The sequence below is a fragment of the Halyomorpha halys genome, unplaced genomic scaffold (genome assembly GCF_000696795.3).
Source record: "Halyomorpha halys isolate HHAL.00 unplaced genomic scaffold, Hhal_1.1 Scaffold7.1, whole genome shotgun sequence".
NCBI classification, from domain to species: Eukaryota; Metazoa; Arthropoda; class Insecta; order Hemiptera; family Pentatomidae; genus Halyomorpha; species Halyomorpha halys.
Window position 1 is genome coordinate 202,453 of NW_027110368.1, and position 20,304 is coordinate 222,756.

Sequence of the window (20,304 nt, forward strand, 5' to 3'; positions counted from 1 at the left end):
AATAATTATGGGAAAAATAAAATAATATTTATTGGTAAAATTAAATTAATAATAATTGGAAAATATGGTCAAAATTGTTAGCAACTTTAATATTTTGCCCCTTTCTCAAATTGTAACAACCACGCTGAAAATTGATAAATAAAAATATTTACATAAAACAAAGTAATAAAATAACCCAAACTTAGTCAATGAAAATACTGAACATTTTCTTTTGATAACTATGAAATATTGAATCTTAAGTATGAATAAAAACTGTAAGTCTCCACAAAAAGACCAATTTGATCTAAAAGTTTGTCTAGGATCTCGTTTTAATTGAAATCTCCATTCCAGAGGGCACTCCTCTTGATGAACCCACATGAATGTCGTTACGGAATTGATTTTTATTACGCCCACATTAATTTTGAGCCCGTATAGCAGCTCCATATTAGCACCCGCAACGAGATGTATCTAGGAGATAGCCATCGCCACATAGATAGGTCGTTTATGTCTTAATGAAATGTGAAGATTTCAATCATCATTAATTTGAAACATCACGAAGCTGTAGTCAGAAACTCTTAATAACTAATTAATTTTAACCAATAAAAAAGTCACTTTTTTACTGTTGGCTAAACTTTGCTATTTCCCCACTCGGAGTAAAACATTTTTCGAAAAAAAAAAATATCTTTTCAAGTACAGCCTACGAAGAGTAAAAGTCTTTGTACAAGAGTTCGGTGGAAAAAGTCAGTTATTTCACCCCAATTTTTTATTACTTTAATGAAAACTATGTACAATTTAAAATAGAGTACATTTGCTAAAATATGAGCCCTAACAGAGCTATTTACACGCAATAGTTCCTGAAATACAGTTTTTTAAAAAGCAATATTTCATACAAAAAGTGAGTATTTTAAAAATTAATTTTGGGAAAACTGTATCTCAAAAATTATAAGATCTATAGATGTCAAATTAAAGCTAGTTTAATGAACTGTAAAGTAGGTTATGATGTTCATCTTCGTAAGAGTAGTAGTTTTTACTAAATAAATTCACAAAATGTATACACAGTACATGTACAAAATGTACCTCTAGTTGCTCAGATAAAAGTTTTGATTTATAAAAACATATATCTCAGGAACGTGACGTAGAGATGTCTGTCAGCCCTCAATTTAAAGCTGTTTTAATGTATATCTTCGTAGGAGTAATAGTTTTCATGGTATTTTCTAAAATAAATTGATTTATAGTTTCATATGCGAATATCATAAAAACTACTATATGAAGATAAGCATCATAACCTACTTTACATTACATTAAACTAGGTTTAATTTGAGTGCTGGGAGACATCTGTACGCCTAATGATTCCTGATATAGAAATCAACATTTTGTGACTTTATTTAGCCAAATATCATGAAAACTACTACCCCTACGAAAATAAACGTAATAAAATACTTCACGACAAATTAAACTAGCTTTAATTTTAACGCTAATGGACCTCTATACGTTGAATTGTTCCTGAGAGATAGATTTCCCAAAATAAATTCACTAACTACTGATTTTGTAATACATTTTTTTATGAAATACTGATTTTCAAAAAGCTAAGTGTCGGGAACTATTGGACGTAAGTAGTTCTAGTAGGGTTCGTATTTCAGCAAATGTAATAAACTTTAAATGATGTTCTCTTAGGTTTTCTAGTGTTGTTGATAATTTTAAAGATAAAGAGTTCCTAATGAAAAATTAATTTTTTAAAAAACATTTTGATACATCCACCATTATTTGGTATCCATAACAATACAAGACAGGTTCATCAAATTTGACTCCTAATTATATATAGTTTTCATTAAAGAAATCAAAACTTGGGATGAAATAACTGATTTTGTTTCTTCCCTGAGGATCTTGTACTATCACTTTATCTCGGTATAATAGCCATAGATATGCGAGATTATTTGAACACTAAAGATATATCTTCACAAAACAATAACATGATGGTTTCGTATACTGTAGTAAAGAGAAGGGACATTAGAGGAGCTGTAGCTGCCGTAGAGAGAGAATGGATAAATAAGTTTAAAATTGTTACATAAGTTTAAAATCCAGACATTCCAGATCCGTGATTACCTCCCTCCCCCCCCCCTAAAAAAAAACAATAACTACATAAAATCAAGTACTGAATTCTTGATGAGTAATTCAGTTTGTAAATATGTTTTACTACAAGTGGAATAATAATAATATAGTTACAATCTGCAGCAGCAGTCTAATGGCCGCGCTGTCTGGACGTTTCGGTTTCAGCACGAACTCTTTCAGCGCGGACAAAATTCCGCAGCATACTCGCTGACCTCCTCAAGTTGAAATTGGAACCCGTGACGGGGCGGTTATGGCCGAATTTTTCAAGGAGCTTTTGTCCCTTTAGGTTAGAAAAGTCGGTCTTTTGTGGCCGCACGTAAAACGGTTGGACGGCTTTCCTTCGTCAATGGGGTTGGCGAATCGGTGACATTTAGTCTGGCGTGGCTTACAGAAGATAAAAATTTTATGCTCATCACTTGGAGAATATTAATGTGTATGACGGAGATCCTGATATATTAATAATCGGTAGGCATTTACAGACAGAAACATTCAAATAAAAACAAAATTATCCAATCCCTGATAGAAAAAAATACTCCCACATAATTAATCCTGAAACCATCTCTGTTCCAACCTTGAATACAAGATCCCAATCTAGGCGACATGTATATCCTTTTCAAACAGGGCCCAAACTAGGAGAGGCAAGCCTAATTTAATTTTATCCACTAAATGTAGCGATAAATAGATTTCTCAAACAAAATAAAGAATTAAATATACAAATACTTATTTTAAATATGAGCATACTTATTTGAAAAACAGAAACCGTTCAAAATTTGCATACACAGATACCAATATAATAAGTCCACAATTTTCCAGTTATTTATTTTGTCCTAGTTACGATTATGCCGTCAAAAATATTGGTTCAACGAACGCTGTCACGAAGAATGAATCGGATGTGTCAATTTTATCCTTTTTTTTCTACTTTAGTTATTAATAAAATTGTTCAATATTTTGTATTTGCCATCTTATATTATTCCTAACAATGAGAACTGTTCAATGTTATCCAATTAATAAACTTAAAGGTACTTTAGAGGAAGATTTGTTTAAAATTCGGCATTTAAGCTCTGTTAGACTATTACAATGAGGATGAGGCATAAGTAATCAAGACCACATAATTTATCATCGATTCACCAAGTTTAATCAAAATAGTTAGAGGTGTTTTGGGGAAATAAAAAAAAAAGAAGTGAAAAAATCGATTATAAAAAAAGGCCCTTCCGATATGTCAATTTTATCGGCATAATTTTAGTTTCGTACAACTTTTCGTTTTTGAGCTAGCCTGTTATAACAAAAACTATTGTAACAATTTAAAAAAGGTGTGAAAAATAATTAATTTTCAAAGTATTATACATAGTTCAAGTTAAAAAATATAAAGCAAAATTTATGAGTAACAAATAAATTTTTTTTAAAAATGCGATGTATAGAATCAACATGTTATTGCTAAAAAATAAACAAAAAAATTTTAATGACTAGTATTTTTTTTTTCAGTATTGCTTTAAATTAATTGATACTCTTTCCATTTATTTTGTTATTTATTAATTGATACTACAGTATAAATAAAAATATATAATTCATATAATATCTACGATAAATAAAAATAACAAGTTACCTGTCGCTATAGGAACTCCTCAGTGCAGTCGATACCTTGGAGCGGAGAACGCTGGTCGTGTAATAGTCGAGGGCCATGCTAGGCCCCTCGCCTTCCCTCATCCCATCCCCCTGAAACAGACTTTTTATTTAATTACTTACAAACTTTATATTGATTATATATATAAAAAAATGTAATTAATAAATATAATTAAACTAAAAAGTCAAAAGCAAAGCTAATAGCTACGGTGAATTTTTATCTAGAGTCAAATCAGACAATGGTAAATTCAAGTATGCCCAAGCGTGTGAATGGATTATTTGGATTGGCTTGTACAAGTTGGTCTGAATTAATTATCGTCCGTAGGGTGTCGGTTTTTGATCAAAAATCAAAGGGCGCTTATGCTGCATCTATACGTTTGTGGTCCATTAATACTATTTTAGAACTTTCAACACATAAATATCTGTGTCCTTCGAGCTTTATTAAATTAAAGAATTTCTCTGACCAAAAAATCAATAATAAGTTCTATCAATGGGTTGTAAATACACTGTTCCAAATCTAGTCAATCAACTTCAGCAATTTATTTTTGCACAAATATACATTTATTGGAACATTACACGCCTAGAACAAAAGTTGAATTCGATAAAGGTTATATAATATCATTAATATAAATTTTTATCATCTACTATCTTCTTTCCCTATTTTTACGTTTCCTTTCGCTTAACCTCTTTCTATTTTAATTCTTCCTATAGTAAAAATAGTTTAATATGAAGGTAATAATTGACACATGTTCGAGGTCCGCCATGTTTGGTTCTCAGGAAAACGCAAGGATGTGGATACCAACGTCTGTTTCTTAGTTTATCGAGAATTTCTAAGTCTACAGGATTAGAAATAATACGTGTAGATCATGGCTTTTTTATGATTATGAATGACGCATTGAAGAGTTTACACATGAAATGGCAATTTAATATTTATTGATTGAGTTTAGAAAATATTGTGTATTTTTCAAACATCACTGTTTCCAATATTGCCTCCATTACCCGAATATTTAAATATACTTTCGTGTAGAATGTAGATAAAGTATATGATTGGTATATACAAAGAGTTACTTATTTTATACGTCATCCTATCTTAATCCAATGTTTAAAATGAAGATGTCCTCAAATTTATAAGCAAATTTTTTAGATAAATTGGATTCAATAAAAAAATTTAAAAAAATCAGATAACATTTAATTTCAAAACCAAAATTTCAAGATTTATATAAATGTTTCGTCAACAATCAGTTTATACGAGTAAAATGTGAGATGATATAACTCACAATAAGACAAAACCATCTTTCTTAACAATGATTTTTTTTTTTTCAATGTAATAGTTATTGAAAAAAGGTTTATTGAAATAAAATTTGCTTTTAAACCTCTTTGGACTTTTTTTAGTAATGTTTAAGTAAACAAGTTATTAAAAAAAATTAAAGTTATTAATAAATATATTAAAATAAATCGTATACATTTGTTTTGGATTTTTAGAATCCCTCAATCATACAAGTTTTTCGATATATGGAAAACCATTAATTTGGAATATTATTCAATGCTTTTGAAAGAATAAAAAGAAGTATCAACTATAAATAGAGAGAAGCTTCTGAAAAAGTGAATCTGATGCTTTAATAATACAAAAAATGTATGTAGTAATTGGTGAGCACTTTGAAGGACGTTTCAGGAATTGACAAAAAAAAGAACTAATTTTTAATATTATTTAGTTACAAAAAAAAAAAAAAAAAAATCATACATAAATATAAAGAAACTTCTGAAAAAGTGTATGCAAAACTTCTGAGGATTCAATAGTACAAAAAAAAAAATGTACACAATAATATAATTCATCAGCTATTGCATAATGAAGGACGTTTCAGGACTAAAGAAAGTAATAGAAACAGTTATTGTCCTCTTAGTAGCCTATCATAATTTTTCAAGGCAGATTTTATTTTCATATATGACTTAGTTAAAATGACAGTGGTAGTATAGATGTACCAGTAAGAGGTATTAGAGATTTAAACCATAAAGACTTTGAAACAACTGAATTAATTATCATTTTAAAGATTCATTAGTACTAAGTTTCTTTCAAAAAGACATCTGCAATCAAGGCAGTCTTTGATTGATTATATCGGCCATTAAAAGAAAATTTTCGATTCAGTATCCAGCTTAGTGAGAAAAGAGGTAAGTTTTCTTTTGCGAGTAAACACCATTTTTCCTTTAGGTACTTTTTACTAAATGCATGAGCGATTCTTTGGCCTGCAGAAGTTTAAATTTTCAAGTTTTATCGCCAAATTCTGGTGAAAAAAAGTTCTGTATAGTATTAAAATAAAAATAGCTATTTTTTTATGAAATCTAAAGTAAAATAAAGTAATAAATTTTTTTGTTTTGACTGCCGTCACAATAGCCCTGACGAAGCCCTGCAACGTGGGGCGAAACGTTGGCTCAATAAAATAGTATATTCTACTATTTGAGGTTTTTTGATCGCACCCGGACCATATTCCTTTCATCTAAAGTAAAATAACTTTGAGAGAGGCTTGCCAATCTAAAACAACCCTTGAAAACAAAACTGTAAGTAAACTAACATCTCAATGCTAAAAAAGCTCACATTTTTTGGTTAAAGTGCTTATGTTAAATCTGTCATTAGTCAAGTTTAGTTTCTTAATAAATGAACTATGCATGCAATACATATTTATGAACGAAATATGACTTAGATTAAACATGTATTATGTACGGATGTAATTCAAGTAAAATTACAAAAAATTAACTTTTTTACAAAAAACAAATTCCACACGGTCATTTAAACCTCATATATGTAGACATTAATGAATTTAGCTTTCAATTTGTTTAATGGCTTCTTAAAACATTTAAGCCAAAAAATATAAAATCTTAATGCAGCTTAAAGAAATATTTTATGTGACTAAAACCTTTTAATCGATTGGGGTTATTTGTAGTAGAAGGAGTTGAGATGTCAGTCTTACCACCCTCGAAACTGCAACTGCTGCGGTTCGAATCCGGTCTGGGAGGGGGGGTTGACTTTTATTTCGTAGCGGTCTCACGGAATAAATTCTTTTTCACCATGGATAGAGTAGGTTGGTTACCTCCAGATAAAATTCTCGACTCCCGTACATCAATTTATGACCAGGAAGGAGGTTAAAAAAAAATCGATTTAATAGTTAACAGATTGTTGAGGCTACAAATCTGAGAGGCATTTTTAATAATTTATTTTTTATTAAAAATAAAAAAATTAAAGATGCCTAAGGGGGAGGGATTTTTTTAAAATTCATCATTTAAGCCCTGTTAAACTATTTCAATGAGAATAAGAGCAAGCTGATATAAGAGATAACTAGATTAAAATGAATAAACCGATTTTAATCAAAATCGTTGGAGAAATTTTTTAAAAAATCTAAAAAATGTGTAAAATTGATTATATATAGAAGCCTTTTCGGTAAGTCGAGTTAATGGAAGACGTTACTGTAACATCCCAACGATATATACTCCAACGTGATTTCAGTATCCTAAGGCTTATCGTTTTTGAGCTAGGCTGTTCACACACACTCAGACCATCTGAAGAGACTTGTTATTTTTTTTTACTTATACTTACCTGTATATATGGAATATATAGTAAAAGAAAAAGGGAATTCGAGTTTTCGACGGAAATACGTTTTTGAGGTTCGCTGAGCCCAAAAAACCCACTTTCGCAAAAGGGTTTGTGTGTGTGTCTGCGATTGCAATGGGTAAGTATCACTATACTTACCAAATACGTTTTTGAGGTCCGCTGAGCCCAAAAAACCCACTTTCGCAAAATGGTTTGTGTGAGTATCTACGATTGCAATGGATAAGTATTGCTATACTTACTAAGTCCATAGTAACAAATTACAAAGTAGTAAGTGCTATTATACTATATATTCGATAAATAGGTAAATGAAAGTAAAAATTTGGGTAAGATGTACATATCAGGTATAAATTGTTTTTAAATATATCTTTTAAAAATTAATTTTTAAAATAAAACCGTTAAAAAGTTTAGCAGTGAAGTTCAGTTAAATTTATTAAGATTTAATTTTTTTTTTTATTAGGTATCATAATAAGTAATTTATAAACAGGAAAATAAATAAACTGCAGACAATTGCTAGTAGACCCTATTCCTCAGCAGACGCTAGAAGAAGCTGACAGGTGACATTTCCCGATCATGGCAATAGTCGAGAAGGCCAAGAGACCCATTGAGAGAATGGGAGAGGAGGGTGGAAGATTTAACAAGGGCAGATGTGCAGGCTGACCTGAGCTAGGAGGAATGCGCACATGGTTCGGGCTTTTTGTGCCTTCCGTGGGTACCGCTCTCACCATCTCTTCAATATAATACTCCTCCATTTAGTACTTCATGTCTTTGTAAATTTACAACAATTCATTTCTTGAAATTGATTTATAATTTTTAAAAAAAAAATTTATAGAATTCTTTCTAGATTTCTGTACAATATGAAGGTTTCCAAAAAAAAAAAAAAAATGCTAATATAAAATGCTTACTTCACAATGGTGCTAAGTACATTTCCAAACTAAGTAACTTTACTAGAAGAAGTTTGTAGGGGGGTGCGGTCAACTTTACAAACAATAAAATTAAAGGTTTTCTGTTTTAGAAAAATTACAACTTTTCAATTAATTTATTATATAACTACATCTGTCCAGTCAAAAAAATAATTGAAAAGTTGTATTTATCATAATACAGAAAACCTTTAATTTTATTGTTTGTAAAGTTAGTGGAAATGTACTTAGCACCCAAGTGAAGTAAGCCATTGATATAAAAAGGTTTGATGAGCAGCCAACCTTCAGTACGAATCAATTTATTGCTATAAGTTCAAAAAGCCACACTTTTATTTGGCTGTGGGGATCCAGACATTTTATTTAGAGTGACTTAAAACAAAAATAAACATCTTTATTAGGCTTCGTATTTGATTTAACTTGATAATGCTTTGCAGCTAAAGTCAATAAAGACAGGAATCCAAATCACGCTCAACAATGTTGTTTGTTATGGAATAAATAATAATGAAGGCTCAGCGAACCCGAAGGTTCGATGCCGATACCATCAATCGTTTTCTCCATACATCTGGCCAGTGACGTCCCATAAAATCTAAATCTACTAAATCAGTCTTAACGCAATCCTCCCATTTACATTTAAGGCGGACGTTTACCTTTCGGCTCAGTGTTTATTAATATTTTAGGGATTTGTTCGCTACTAAGTCCCACGACTATAAACGCCTACCTTATTCGACGCAATGCTATGAACTGAATTATATTCACCGTGATCAGTTCTCTCAATTCAAGATTGTGTAGCTTTCTAAATTTTCCAGTTAATTCATCCTTATATGGAACAGTATGGAAGATAATACTTTGGTAAATTCTAACTTGAACCTACCTACCTGTTTAAATGTATTTCCTCCTATATCTATAGCACCGAAATTGCTTCCGTTTCTACTGCCAACCATATATTTTGTTTCATCCGTATTTATTTTGTTTCGAGACCTAGTTCCTTAAAATATTTTATCAACGTAGTTGTATTTAGGTTAATAGTTAGTCTTCACCCAATGATACCAATTCATCAGCATACTTAAACACCGGTATTTTACCTTAAGGTAAACCCTTTTCGCTATATGTCACATTTCACATATCAAAACAAAGCGATTTTTTTATCACTTATCTTATTTAAATTAAATAAATAACAAGAAAAAATAATCAGAATAATTTTAACTTAATCAGTAATATAACATTTCGTTAAGATAATGTGCTACCTACCCGTGCTTTTCACAAAAATGTGCTCGGAAAGAATTCGTCTTTAACCCTGATTTGCAATTACAATCCGTAAGAAAAAAGCACAAGATTCCATTAGAAACTCTACAGTTAAGTGATAATGAAAAAACTGGAGAAGAACTAGAACTAGAAAAAATCAAGAAAAGCCATATCAAATAAAAATTCTAAAGATTGTGGAGGTTAGAGAAAATTAGATAATTTTTATTGATCGTCGTTCATTTTATTAGTAGGCGTAAATGTATAAAAATAAAAAAAACATAAAAATGAATAAACTATAAACGTAGATAATATGAATAGCAAACGCATCTAGAATTTTTTTTTAAAAACAATAACAATTTGTTCCGTTGGTATCATAAATATTTTATAATGAGGTGTTGATAGTTGACCGTAGATTAATGATTGGAGAAGTTAGTCGGGGGGTGTGGTCAGCAAAGAACAACATAAATAAACAAAACAATATTTATTTATTTTATGCTGACGTTTCGACCTGAATTTCAGGTCTTCATCAGGGGTTATGGCGAAGAAGGTAGGCCCGCAACTGAATAAAATAAATATTTTATAGAAGAACCTTACATTGTTGGATATTTGATTTTGAAAAAAAGGGCCTTTGATTTTAAGCTGAAATCTAATAATTTATTTGAAAAATGTCAGTGAAAAAGAACCTATGAAATTATAATGAACTGGTCGTAACTAAAAAAAGAAATATGAAATGAGCTGAAGATTTCATTTATTAGGATTTGGAAGAGGGATGAAAACTTATTCGCTCGCAGCCTCTATCCGGTCGTTAAAGTAGAATCGCCGAACTTATCTTTAATTTGTTTAATACTGGATGCGGGAAGTGCTCCACACAGGGTAATTTTCTTTAATAAAATAATGGAATTTAGTAAAGAAATAGCAAATGAAAACTATATTTAAAATTAACAGAAATATTCTTATTACTTAAATCAATTTAAAATATTAACTAAATCAAATTAATAACCAATGAAAATAAAAATAAAATAATTCTCTTTCAATTATTAACAATCAGAATATGGTATGAATTGCATTAATAATATTTATATCGATATCATCTTTTCGATTTCTACAAGTTTATTCTGAAGAATTTTCAAAACAATTATTTGATAAAAATGTGAGTAAACAAAAATAATCGAATTTTGAAGATAGCTCTACAGACTTATATTTGTATTAGGAATTACAAGAACAAATTTGAATTACATTTATAAACTAACAACATGTGTACGTACACATACAAACTAACAAATAACTACATTAATATAAAATATAAATTCCCGAACAAGTATGCAAAATGATACGTACTCCTTGACTGAAGGGGTAATGATATGCGGTATGGTATAATTCAGCGCCTGGGTCTAGTTCACTAACCTCAGTTCTGCCTATTATATGCCTTTCTTGCGGAACGTGTTCATGTCCGATATGCTAGCTCGCATTTTTAGTATAAGTTTTAGTTTATTACAATCCAATAATAATTCGTATTTCTTTAACCAATTTATTTACGTTTTAATAGTGATATACAACGAGCCAGCCTCTGGTATAGCTTTATACTCCTAGAATCTATACTATTAAAATATACATAAGATTAAAAATGAAAACAAAATCATTGTTATAATCAGTGGAATGTGGTAAATTATACACATTACCGACAGATTATAATATCTGAGAGTAAAAACATTGAAATAATATGTAATAATTTATTCAGCATATATGATAACAGTAAATGCTATTTTATGACAATTATAGTTTTTCCTCCGTTTTTAGTACTTCGAATTTTATTATTTGTTAAAATAGATTTATATCCCTTCTTATATTATCAGAAAGATTAACACCAGAACGAAAACATATATTATTATATTATATTAATATTTAAGTAAAATGTAATTCGAAAATAAAGAATCGCATATAAATCATCTTATAAAAGGAAGACACTAACGATAACTCAGATAGTTATTTTCTCCCAAAAGATTATTCCCTACTTTAAAAAAATTTACTTAAATTGTCATTTACTTTTGTGGATATATGTCTAAAGCGAAAAACTCAAAATCTTCTGAGTGATACAGATTGATAAGGTTTCATCATACTGTTTTAAGTGTATTTTTACAGACGGAAACAGTACACTATAATTACGAAAAAGAACTTTAAAAAAAGGCTAAAACCCCTAAAAATATCAGACCGAACTCTTGAAGATTGAAAACGAGCAGTCCGAGCGTTGTGTAGATTATAGATCTTTCATAAAATAAATAGCATAATCTTATAATTTCGGAATTATTTTTATTTTCCCCAGGAATGAACACGATACCATTTTGTTACGGTTTAATTCTTAGTTAACTTTATTCATAGCTGAATTATATAAAAATATTTTATTCAAATTTTGAAACCGAGTAGATTTATAAAGAACATTCGCATATGAAAGTGCATCGGTTTGATATAATTTACATCCTAATCATTATGGTTTTACTTAATCGTTTCATTAACCAGTAACATATGTTATAAAATAAATATACAGTATTTTGGGTCTATAGGACATAGTAAAATTTATAGCGCCCGAATTCACTTAGCAGAACAGGAATATATTGAAATTAAGTTCATCGTCCCTCTCCAAATAAAATTTATTTATATTAAACTATATCACCATTTAATTAAACGATATAAAAAGTTAATTAAGAGACGATGAGGATTGGTTAACCCTACGACAATCAGAGCGGAATAGAAAATGAAGGATGCTCACTGGCCTGTTGCGGCGCTGTTTCGTATTAGTTGTGCCGTGCGGGTAACAACCGCGTCATGCACGACGGAACGCAATTAGAGTTGCTGCCACCAAACACAGTCACAGCTTTTTCTAAATCGAATCTTGTTGTGGTAAAGTTATATAATCTGAATTAAAAAGTAAAATATGGTAGCCACCAGAGAAAACAATAATTATGCAAACTTTGATACATAGATTTAGCAATTAATTGTCACATACATTATATATGTCAAGGAATAACATACATAATAAAAAATAGGCTGTTGTATGTTAAAAGTTAAATTATCAATATTGCAAAGTGATTGTACATAAAAATGTATAACAAATAGCCTTATTTATGAGAAACTACAGGAAAAATATATTTTAACATTTAAAAGTAAATAAAAAAAATATCTCGAAAAGTTAATGTACACAAATAATCTAATAAAGACAGTTACCGAGGATAGGATTGAATGACCACGTTAATTCAATAAATTAATTAAAATTATTATTTCCATATTTCAGGAAATAAACCGAATAAAATTAATAATAAAAAGAAATAGAATTAGATAAAGCAATAAAACAAAAAACTACAGCCCGTAGTGACGTTACTAGGAGAGTCCTTTCTCCTTCTTAAACATTTAAACTTTTGTGATCATTTTTGTAAATTTTATATTTTTTCTATTCATATTCGTTTGAAACTAATGAATGTTTAATCCAATTTTGAACCCTATTAAAGAAGATATTAAAACTATAATAATTTTTTTCGTTTTTCAAAAATTAATGTATTGAGTGTTTTTTTGAAGAACTGTAAAATTTAGAAATTTAGAAACGGGTTAGTTTCTAAATAAATTAATAGTGTATTATAATTTGTAAGAAGTTTTATTTGATAAAAATCATTTTGGAATTTGCAACTACAAGATTTAGACCTGAAAGAAACTATATCGATACACCAGTGGGATTACTAAAAGCTGATAATGTATTATCAAGAATAATCTTCCACATTAGAGTCGAAGCTTCACAAGAACGTTCAAGAACGATTACTTAAGATTGCGCCTACTGATTCCTACAAAGAAAAAACGACTTACTAGAACGAATTACGAGCAAATGACTACGCAACTGCTCTAATGACGCTAGCCACTAAGGCCTAGAATCAATTCTTGAGTGGATAGACTGCTCTACATACACCACAAAAGGAAACTAATACTAATTAAACTCTTCTAAGCGTCGTCATATTAGCTAGCGTTGAATAATCCTTTCCAAAAGAGGATTAAGCACGTTCTTAAGGATCGAGGACGCCAGGCTTCTTAATTTAATTCCTCAGCATCCTGCCGTTTGAGGTATATAGGCCGATCATTATCTCGCCTCTTTAGTAAAGCAACTTAATGAGAAATCGGATATTGTTTTAGAAATTAATATCTAAATTAATTACTAAAAGCTTCTCAGTCAATAAGGAAAACCTCCTAGGAACGCCTAAAAATATTGTAGATAGCTCAAGAGTAATTATTTCATAAAAATGTTCAAAGACAAACAGAACGTGTGATACAGAAAATGATATATTGTTAGGCGTATAGAATAAGACATAAAATTTATTCTAGGACTAGATCTCTAGAGAATAAAAAATAACAATTACATGAAAATAAATTCAGCCAGAAACTATAGAAATAATAAGTAAATAGGTACGTACGATATTAACAATAAAATTAATTTAAAATGAAAAAAGAGCTTAAAATAATTCATGACCAACACAGATGCATATCAAGTGCTTGGAACACGATGGCAAAAAATGTTTCGTAAGTTTATAAATTATTTACAAAAATATGTAATATTATAATATGAAGTATAACTTGCTCCCAATTATTTTTCGCTGCAGCACCCTTCTTGGGCTATAAACAAATCACGGCACCCCGATCGACTTAAAAAATGTTAACACAATTATCCTTAGAGCGGTTAATTATGTAAGAAAAGAAGAAAATAAATATTTTAAAACCTTATATATTTGCTATTTTAATTTTTTTGCGTCATTTGCCAAATTCGCGCTTTTTAAATATTTCTAGATTAAACTATCTTAAGTCTCCTGTTCCTGTGTTAAGTTAATATTTCAAAAGTGATATAGGTCCGTCGTTCCCTGGGGGGTCTTAGTGGGGTGGGTCCGTCCGGAAAGGATGACCTTTTTTCTGTGTTATGATATCCTCTTGTGCGATTGCGACTTGTCGTGCATCGACCAACCTGATCTTTATAATTACCTGTTTGAAAAGTCAGATAAGTAAAGCTACCGTAGAGGGAGGGAGTGGCACGTTCTCTAATTTCTTGTAATATTTTGAGAAACTGGCATTCACTTGTGACACGTCAGTTTGGGAACCCCAATGGAGTATACACTAATAAGTGGGGGTTTTCGATTTTTGAGAACTAACATTAAATATTTATCTTTAATGAAGTTAATGAATTAAACAAAAATGAAAAAAATGAGAAAAATGTTTCATAATTTTGTATTTAAAAAAAATGGTTTAATAAAAAACTTTAAATTATTAACATAAATGGTACAAATTAAATATGAAATATACTAAACTAGAAATTATTGATAACAGAGTCCTAATCTTGAGTAAGTTTTGTTGATTAAATGTGATAACAAATATGCTGATGTGCTAAATAGTTTAAATGATTGAAATAAAAGCATAATTGTTAGTAAGTAGATTACTATTATTATGAAAATTTATCAAATTAAGAAATTAAACTACATAACAAAAGTCTGTGATATTAATAAATAGATTATGTTTTGTGTAGGTATACTGGACTTTCTTAACTTTAGCTGAAAACGGTATTAGAGGTTCTATTTGTATCAAATGATAATGTAAGGTTTTGCAATTTACTCCACCAAAAGTGTTACGACACTTTCCTACTAGTACCAAAAACGTTCCACCACAAAAAAAAAGACAAGAGACTATAAGAAAAAAGTAAGGAACCACTGAAATAGGGTTTAATAGCCTGTAGAAACATTTAAACAAGGATACATTAATTTTAAACTATGATGGTGATAGATGAATATTTTAGGGTCTCCTTGATAAACACCTGGGGACTGAGATGTTGGAGAAGAATAAGGATATTTGAGATAAAGGATAAAAAGTAATTTTTGTTTTGAAAAATCTAATTTATACTCAATATTCCAACATAAGGTTAAACTCTAATCTTCCATGTTTACTGCCCCACCAAATGATGGACATAGAAGCAAGGAGCGTTGAGATGGCCATGTGGGAATCCGACTAGCCTATAAGACCATCGTGTCACACTAATCTATGAATTGAACAGTAAAGAATCCTAAAATATGATCAATTAAATATTCTACAACAATCCAACTTATTGTTCTATAATTATCAACAGATCAAAGAGGCAGGGCCGCATAAGGCACCGACATACGAACAGCAGTCATATGTAAATTAAATCACACTCAACAGTAACTACCGGCATAAACGGAAGTCGTTGTCCTTGGCATTATTTAATTGAACGCTATTATTTGTCCACTGCCTCTGTAAGGAGTAACAGAATGATTTATCGATAGTTTAATAATAGCTTCGGAATATTTTGAACTAGTCATTCAACGTTTGGGAGTAGAAATTGTTTTATAATAGCATGTTTAATTCATCTAGGAACATTTTCAAGTTCTTAAGCTAAAGAGACATCGTAAATATTCAGAATGGATTGATCAACCCAGTAATTTGAATTCGAATTTAAATTTTATTAATCAATCGATAATTTAGCCGGTTTGGATGAAAGTGATAGAAGAGCCTAATAAAAAAAAAAATAGGGAAAAATATTAATTATTTAAATTAAATAAATTGTCTAAAATTATTAGACCTGGGCAGAATAACCTGCAAACAATTTTTATAGTTGTGAGGTGTGAATTTATAATTAAGATTGTCCTTCAAAATATCTAGGTTGGCCGAAACGCTGGAGATTTAAAAGATTAATAAAGAGTGTTTGAGACTGAAATGGATGCATATTATTTTATTTAAACAATAAAACCAGTCTCGAAAATGTGATAAGATACTATTTAAAAATTATTAAGTTTTATGAATCTTAAAAAATAAGAAGTTTTTTATCAAAAGTTAATATATCTATGTCTGTAAAGGAAAGGTTGTTTAGGCAAAATAAAATTCTACGCCAAAAACTTATTCAGTTCACTTTCAAATTTAAATTCACAGTCAATATTTATTTCGCGGGAGTCCCAAGAAATATATCTAGACATTTTCAATCAAGAGCTGAACAAAGGGCTGATCTCAATAGAGGACATAAAACAAAATAAAAAATAAGTTATCTACAAAAGAAGCTTCCATAATAAGTTTACAGAAGTGGATATACTGACTTTACATAGAAAAACCAAAATTTTGTATTTAAAAATGAAAGCGATAGCGGTCCAGTACTTATAACTATAGTTAAATTTTTATAAAACTGGATTTAGTGAATGACACAATTCTTCCTTATTAAAACACAATAATTTATTTCATATCATCAGCAACGTTCCGGGAGATTTCCCCCATCTTCAGGTTGCTAAAAACAAATTCAACAAAAGCATAAACATGCGCTTACAACAACACTAATATATCATATATACTTAAGAACTATTTATAAACTATTTACTTGATAACAAAACCTATATATAACATATAATTTACTCCTTTATTGTCATTCTTGCTAATATATAATAATAATAATGTCATTTAATGATAAAAAAACTTGTTACTAGTCATACATTTCAGGAGAATAATTACCTTCCTGAAGGTTATCTTCCATTATGATAACAACCATATAGACTATAACATTATTTTCTCCTACCTCCATTACCACAAAGATGAGCAATTAAAGCTAAAATTAACAATTTTTCAAAATTTTTATGTTAGTTGGATTGCGAGGGCAGGAAGGGTCTCCAGCTATGAATAAACTATAAAACTTGAGACAGCAAGAGGATAAAACATAACGAACAGAGGAATGATATCGGAGATGAACCAATGGACTAACTTTCAACTAAACTCTTCACGTAATTTTTCAAGGATAATATATATATATTGACACCAACACAGTAACAAGCAAAAATAATTGAAGGCTCAGATGAAGTTTATGGTTATAAAATTTAATTGAATTATATATAACACGGAAATCAAAACTATGACGTGACAATCAGGATGGAATGTTATGAAGTAGTTAGTTGTCAATATACGTGAGCAGAAAAAAAGGCATTGGAGCCAGACAGCGACGATTCGATACATCACGCCTTTACTGAACTAACATTGACAAGAGAGTGAATGTAAACATGGAGGCATAACATGCGGGGCGGGCGAAAGGTGTAGGAAAAAAGGAATACACCAAGGAGAGCCTTTCACTGATAAATGAGGACAATGACACGATTGATAATAAAGTATCCGCTATTTTAATGAGTTTTAGGATACCTCCGAACATTAAGTGAGAAAATCTGCATTGGATAAGATATCAAATCATTTAACGTAACTCATATAAATTTTATATGCATAACTAAGTAAACAATATAAAATAATGACATTTTTTCATTGAAATTTACAACAAGTAAATGTAAGGTGAGTTATACAATGGAATGACATAGTCAAGGTTTCGAGGCCATCATCTTCTCTGACGTCTAGGAGAAATTGAATAGGAAACTAGTTTATAACTAGTGTATTTGGGTGGTTAAGGAGTTTATTATGGAAGGGTTGATATCTGGTTCTAGACAAATCGGCAACATATAAAATATTTAAGTCATTATGGGTGATTTTATTTCAGACTAAATAAGGAGCATTAAGGATTTTACGCAGTGTTGTTGATTATAAGGATTTGGATACCTGAGGAATACCACAGTTTTAGTGGAGTCCCAAAGTTCAAGTCCGTAAGTCCTAACTAACATGCTTTATGTCATGTAAATCTGTCTTTTGTAAATAATTGGTAGATTAGAAAGTTTGTCCTGTCTTTTCAGATTTGAATGAGGATTCCAAGTTAGCCGTTTGCCCAAATGTAGTTCTAGGTAAGCGGATCTGTTTGACAGGGATGAGTAGAGAGTTATTAGGATATAGTAGGGTAGGAAGTCATAAGCTAACGTAAAGTAAAGGTAATTTCAAAGAATTTATAGGAATTTTTTTAAATCTTTCAGTTTTCATCCCATTCCCATGAGTTAGGGAAACAATTGATAGCACACATGTGCCATGGGAAATAATGAAATATAAAATAACAAAGACTGAACTGTTTAAACAGAGTCTGTAAAAATAAATACTAATTTTAGTTAATAATTAAGTAACATTATAATTTATATAAACAATTATTTATTTATAGTTACATATTTTATCTTATACATATTTTCTTACCTCGATAATATATATAATATCGAAACGTCGGGACGAATAAATAATCATTTGTTTATTTGTTTACCCCTCCCCCACCGGGCCATCTTCTCCACTTATGTTGTTAATGTACTGAAGTATAGTTTATTAAAAAATAATAAATGCTTATTATTGTTACGATAAATTAATAGTACATAGTATGAGAGGGCACAATATCAGCGAAAACTTTAAGAGAAAATTTTAAACATTTATGATGTTAAGCTAAGAGGATCGTTCAACAATATAGCTTTCAAATTCCCCGTTCAATTACCGTGGAAAGTTACGCTATTGTTTTCAAGGGGTTTAGGAGTTTAGAAGAGGCTCATTCAATATTGTTGTAATAAGCGAATAAAAGTTAACTGGATATTGAATAGGATCAGAAAATGTTCAAATAGCAGAGATAATGAGCAAGGAAATCCTTTATTACTATACTTTTTATTTCAAATGGTAGTTCACACGAATGACATCATAGTGATTGTGACTTGCCTTAAATAGGATAAAGACCATCAGTCTGGCGGGGAAGATCGCTACAAATCAGAAAAACCGAATAGAGTACGTTCCATCCTACCTGATAACGAAAGGGAAATTCGAGAAAAGTAGGAAGTGTGAGCGCGATAAAAGTAAATTGGGGAAATCAGTTGGAAGAAAGGAGCGAGAAGGGCACGGTATAAGGAGTCTCGGTCTGTTACTTTGCACAATCCATCGACCAACTATTTTTGAGCTTTATATCCTCACAAGCAATACCGTAACTGAGGTCCATGAGGTTCGAGGCAAACATACAGAGAACGCAACTACCCACTCAATAAGGATAATTTTTCCGTCCTATTCCAGATATTATCACTAATTATATGCCTCCTGTAGAAAATTATTATCCTAGATGATACATATTATGTAGTAGCCAACTTCCATAAGGAACTTCAATAGGTGCATTATTCGCTATTATAGGAAGTTTTATCCAATGATTTTCTTTATTTACAGGATTAACTACAAACCCTAAATGATTAAAGATCCAATTCATTATTCATATTTTTAGGAATTAATATTACATTTTTTCAACAACACTTCCTCGGATTAAGAGGAATACCTCGACGATATTCCGATTATCCAGATAGTTACACAAGATGAAATATTATTTCATCAGTAGGAAGAATTATATCAATAATCACAATTTTAATATTTACTATAATCCTATGAGAAAGAATTGTATCAAAACAAACATTAATATTTAGAGAAAATATAAAATCAAGAATTGAATGACTACAAAAAACACCTCCAGCCGAACATTCAACTAATGAAATTCCTATATCATCAATCTTCTCAATGCTTACGATACGTTCTTTTACCTTATGAATACTGCACGAGAAAAACAAGTAAGCTCGATTTTATTTTTCTTAAAAAATGTGCAACATGTGGTTTTTGAACGAAGTGAGCGGCAGACACGACGATCAAAATAGTTATTAAAGAATATGCGCAAAGTCTACATAATAGCTAATACCAAGATAAAAATTTAGTAAAATCGAGCAACAATGAAAACGGCGAGAAAACCACCCCTAGGTAACATCAGTAAGGTAGCCTTGCTGATGTTACCTTTAAAGTAGGCACTTGCAGCGAATAGTATTAGTCGACTTGTCATAACTTGCAAAAGCAAAACGACTATTACTTTAACAACGTAACTAGAATTTTTTTTATTAAAAAAAA

At 30.2% G+C, this 20,304-nt stretch overlaps 1 protein-coding gene across 1 annotated transcript in view; it reads right to left on the reverse strand.

Annotated features, from left to right (window-relative positions):
- LOC106677286 (signal-induced proliferation-associated 1-like protein 2) overlaps positions 1-20,304 on the reverse strand; it is a gene marked incomplete in the record, with an annotated part of 238,749 nt that overhangs the window by 20,866 nt on the left and 197,579 nt on the right. The window contains 1 exon segment of the mRNA XM_067048516.1: positions 3,692-3,801. Coding sequence (XP_066904617.1) covers positions 3,692-3,801 — 110 coding nt within the window.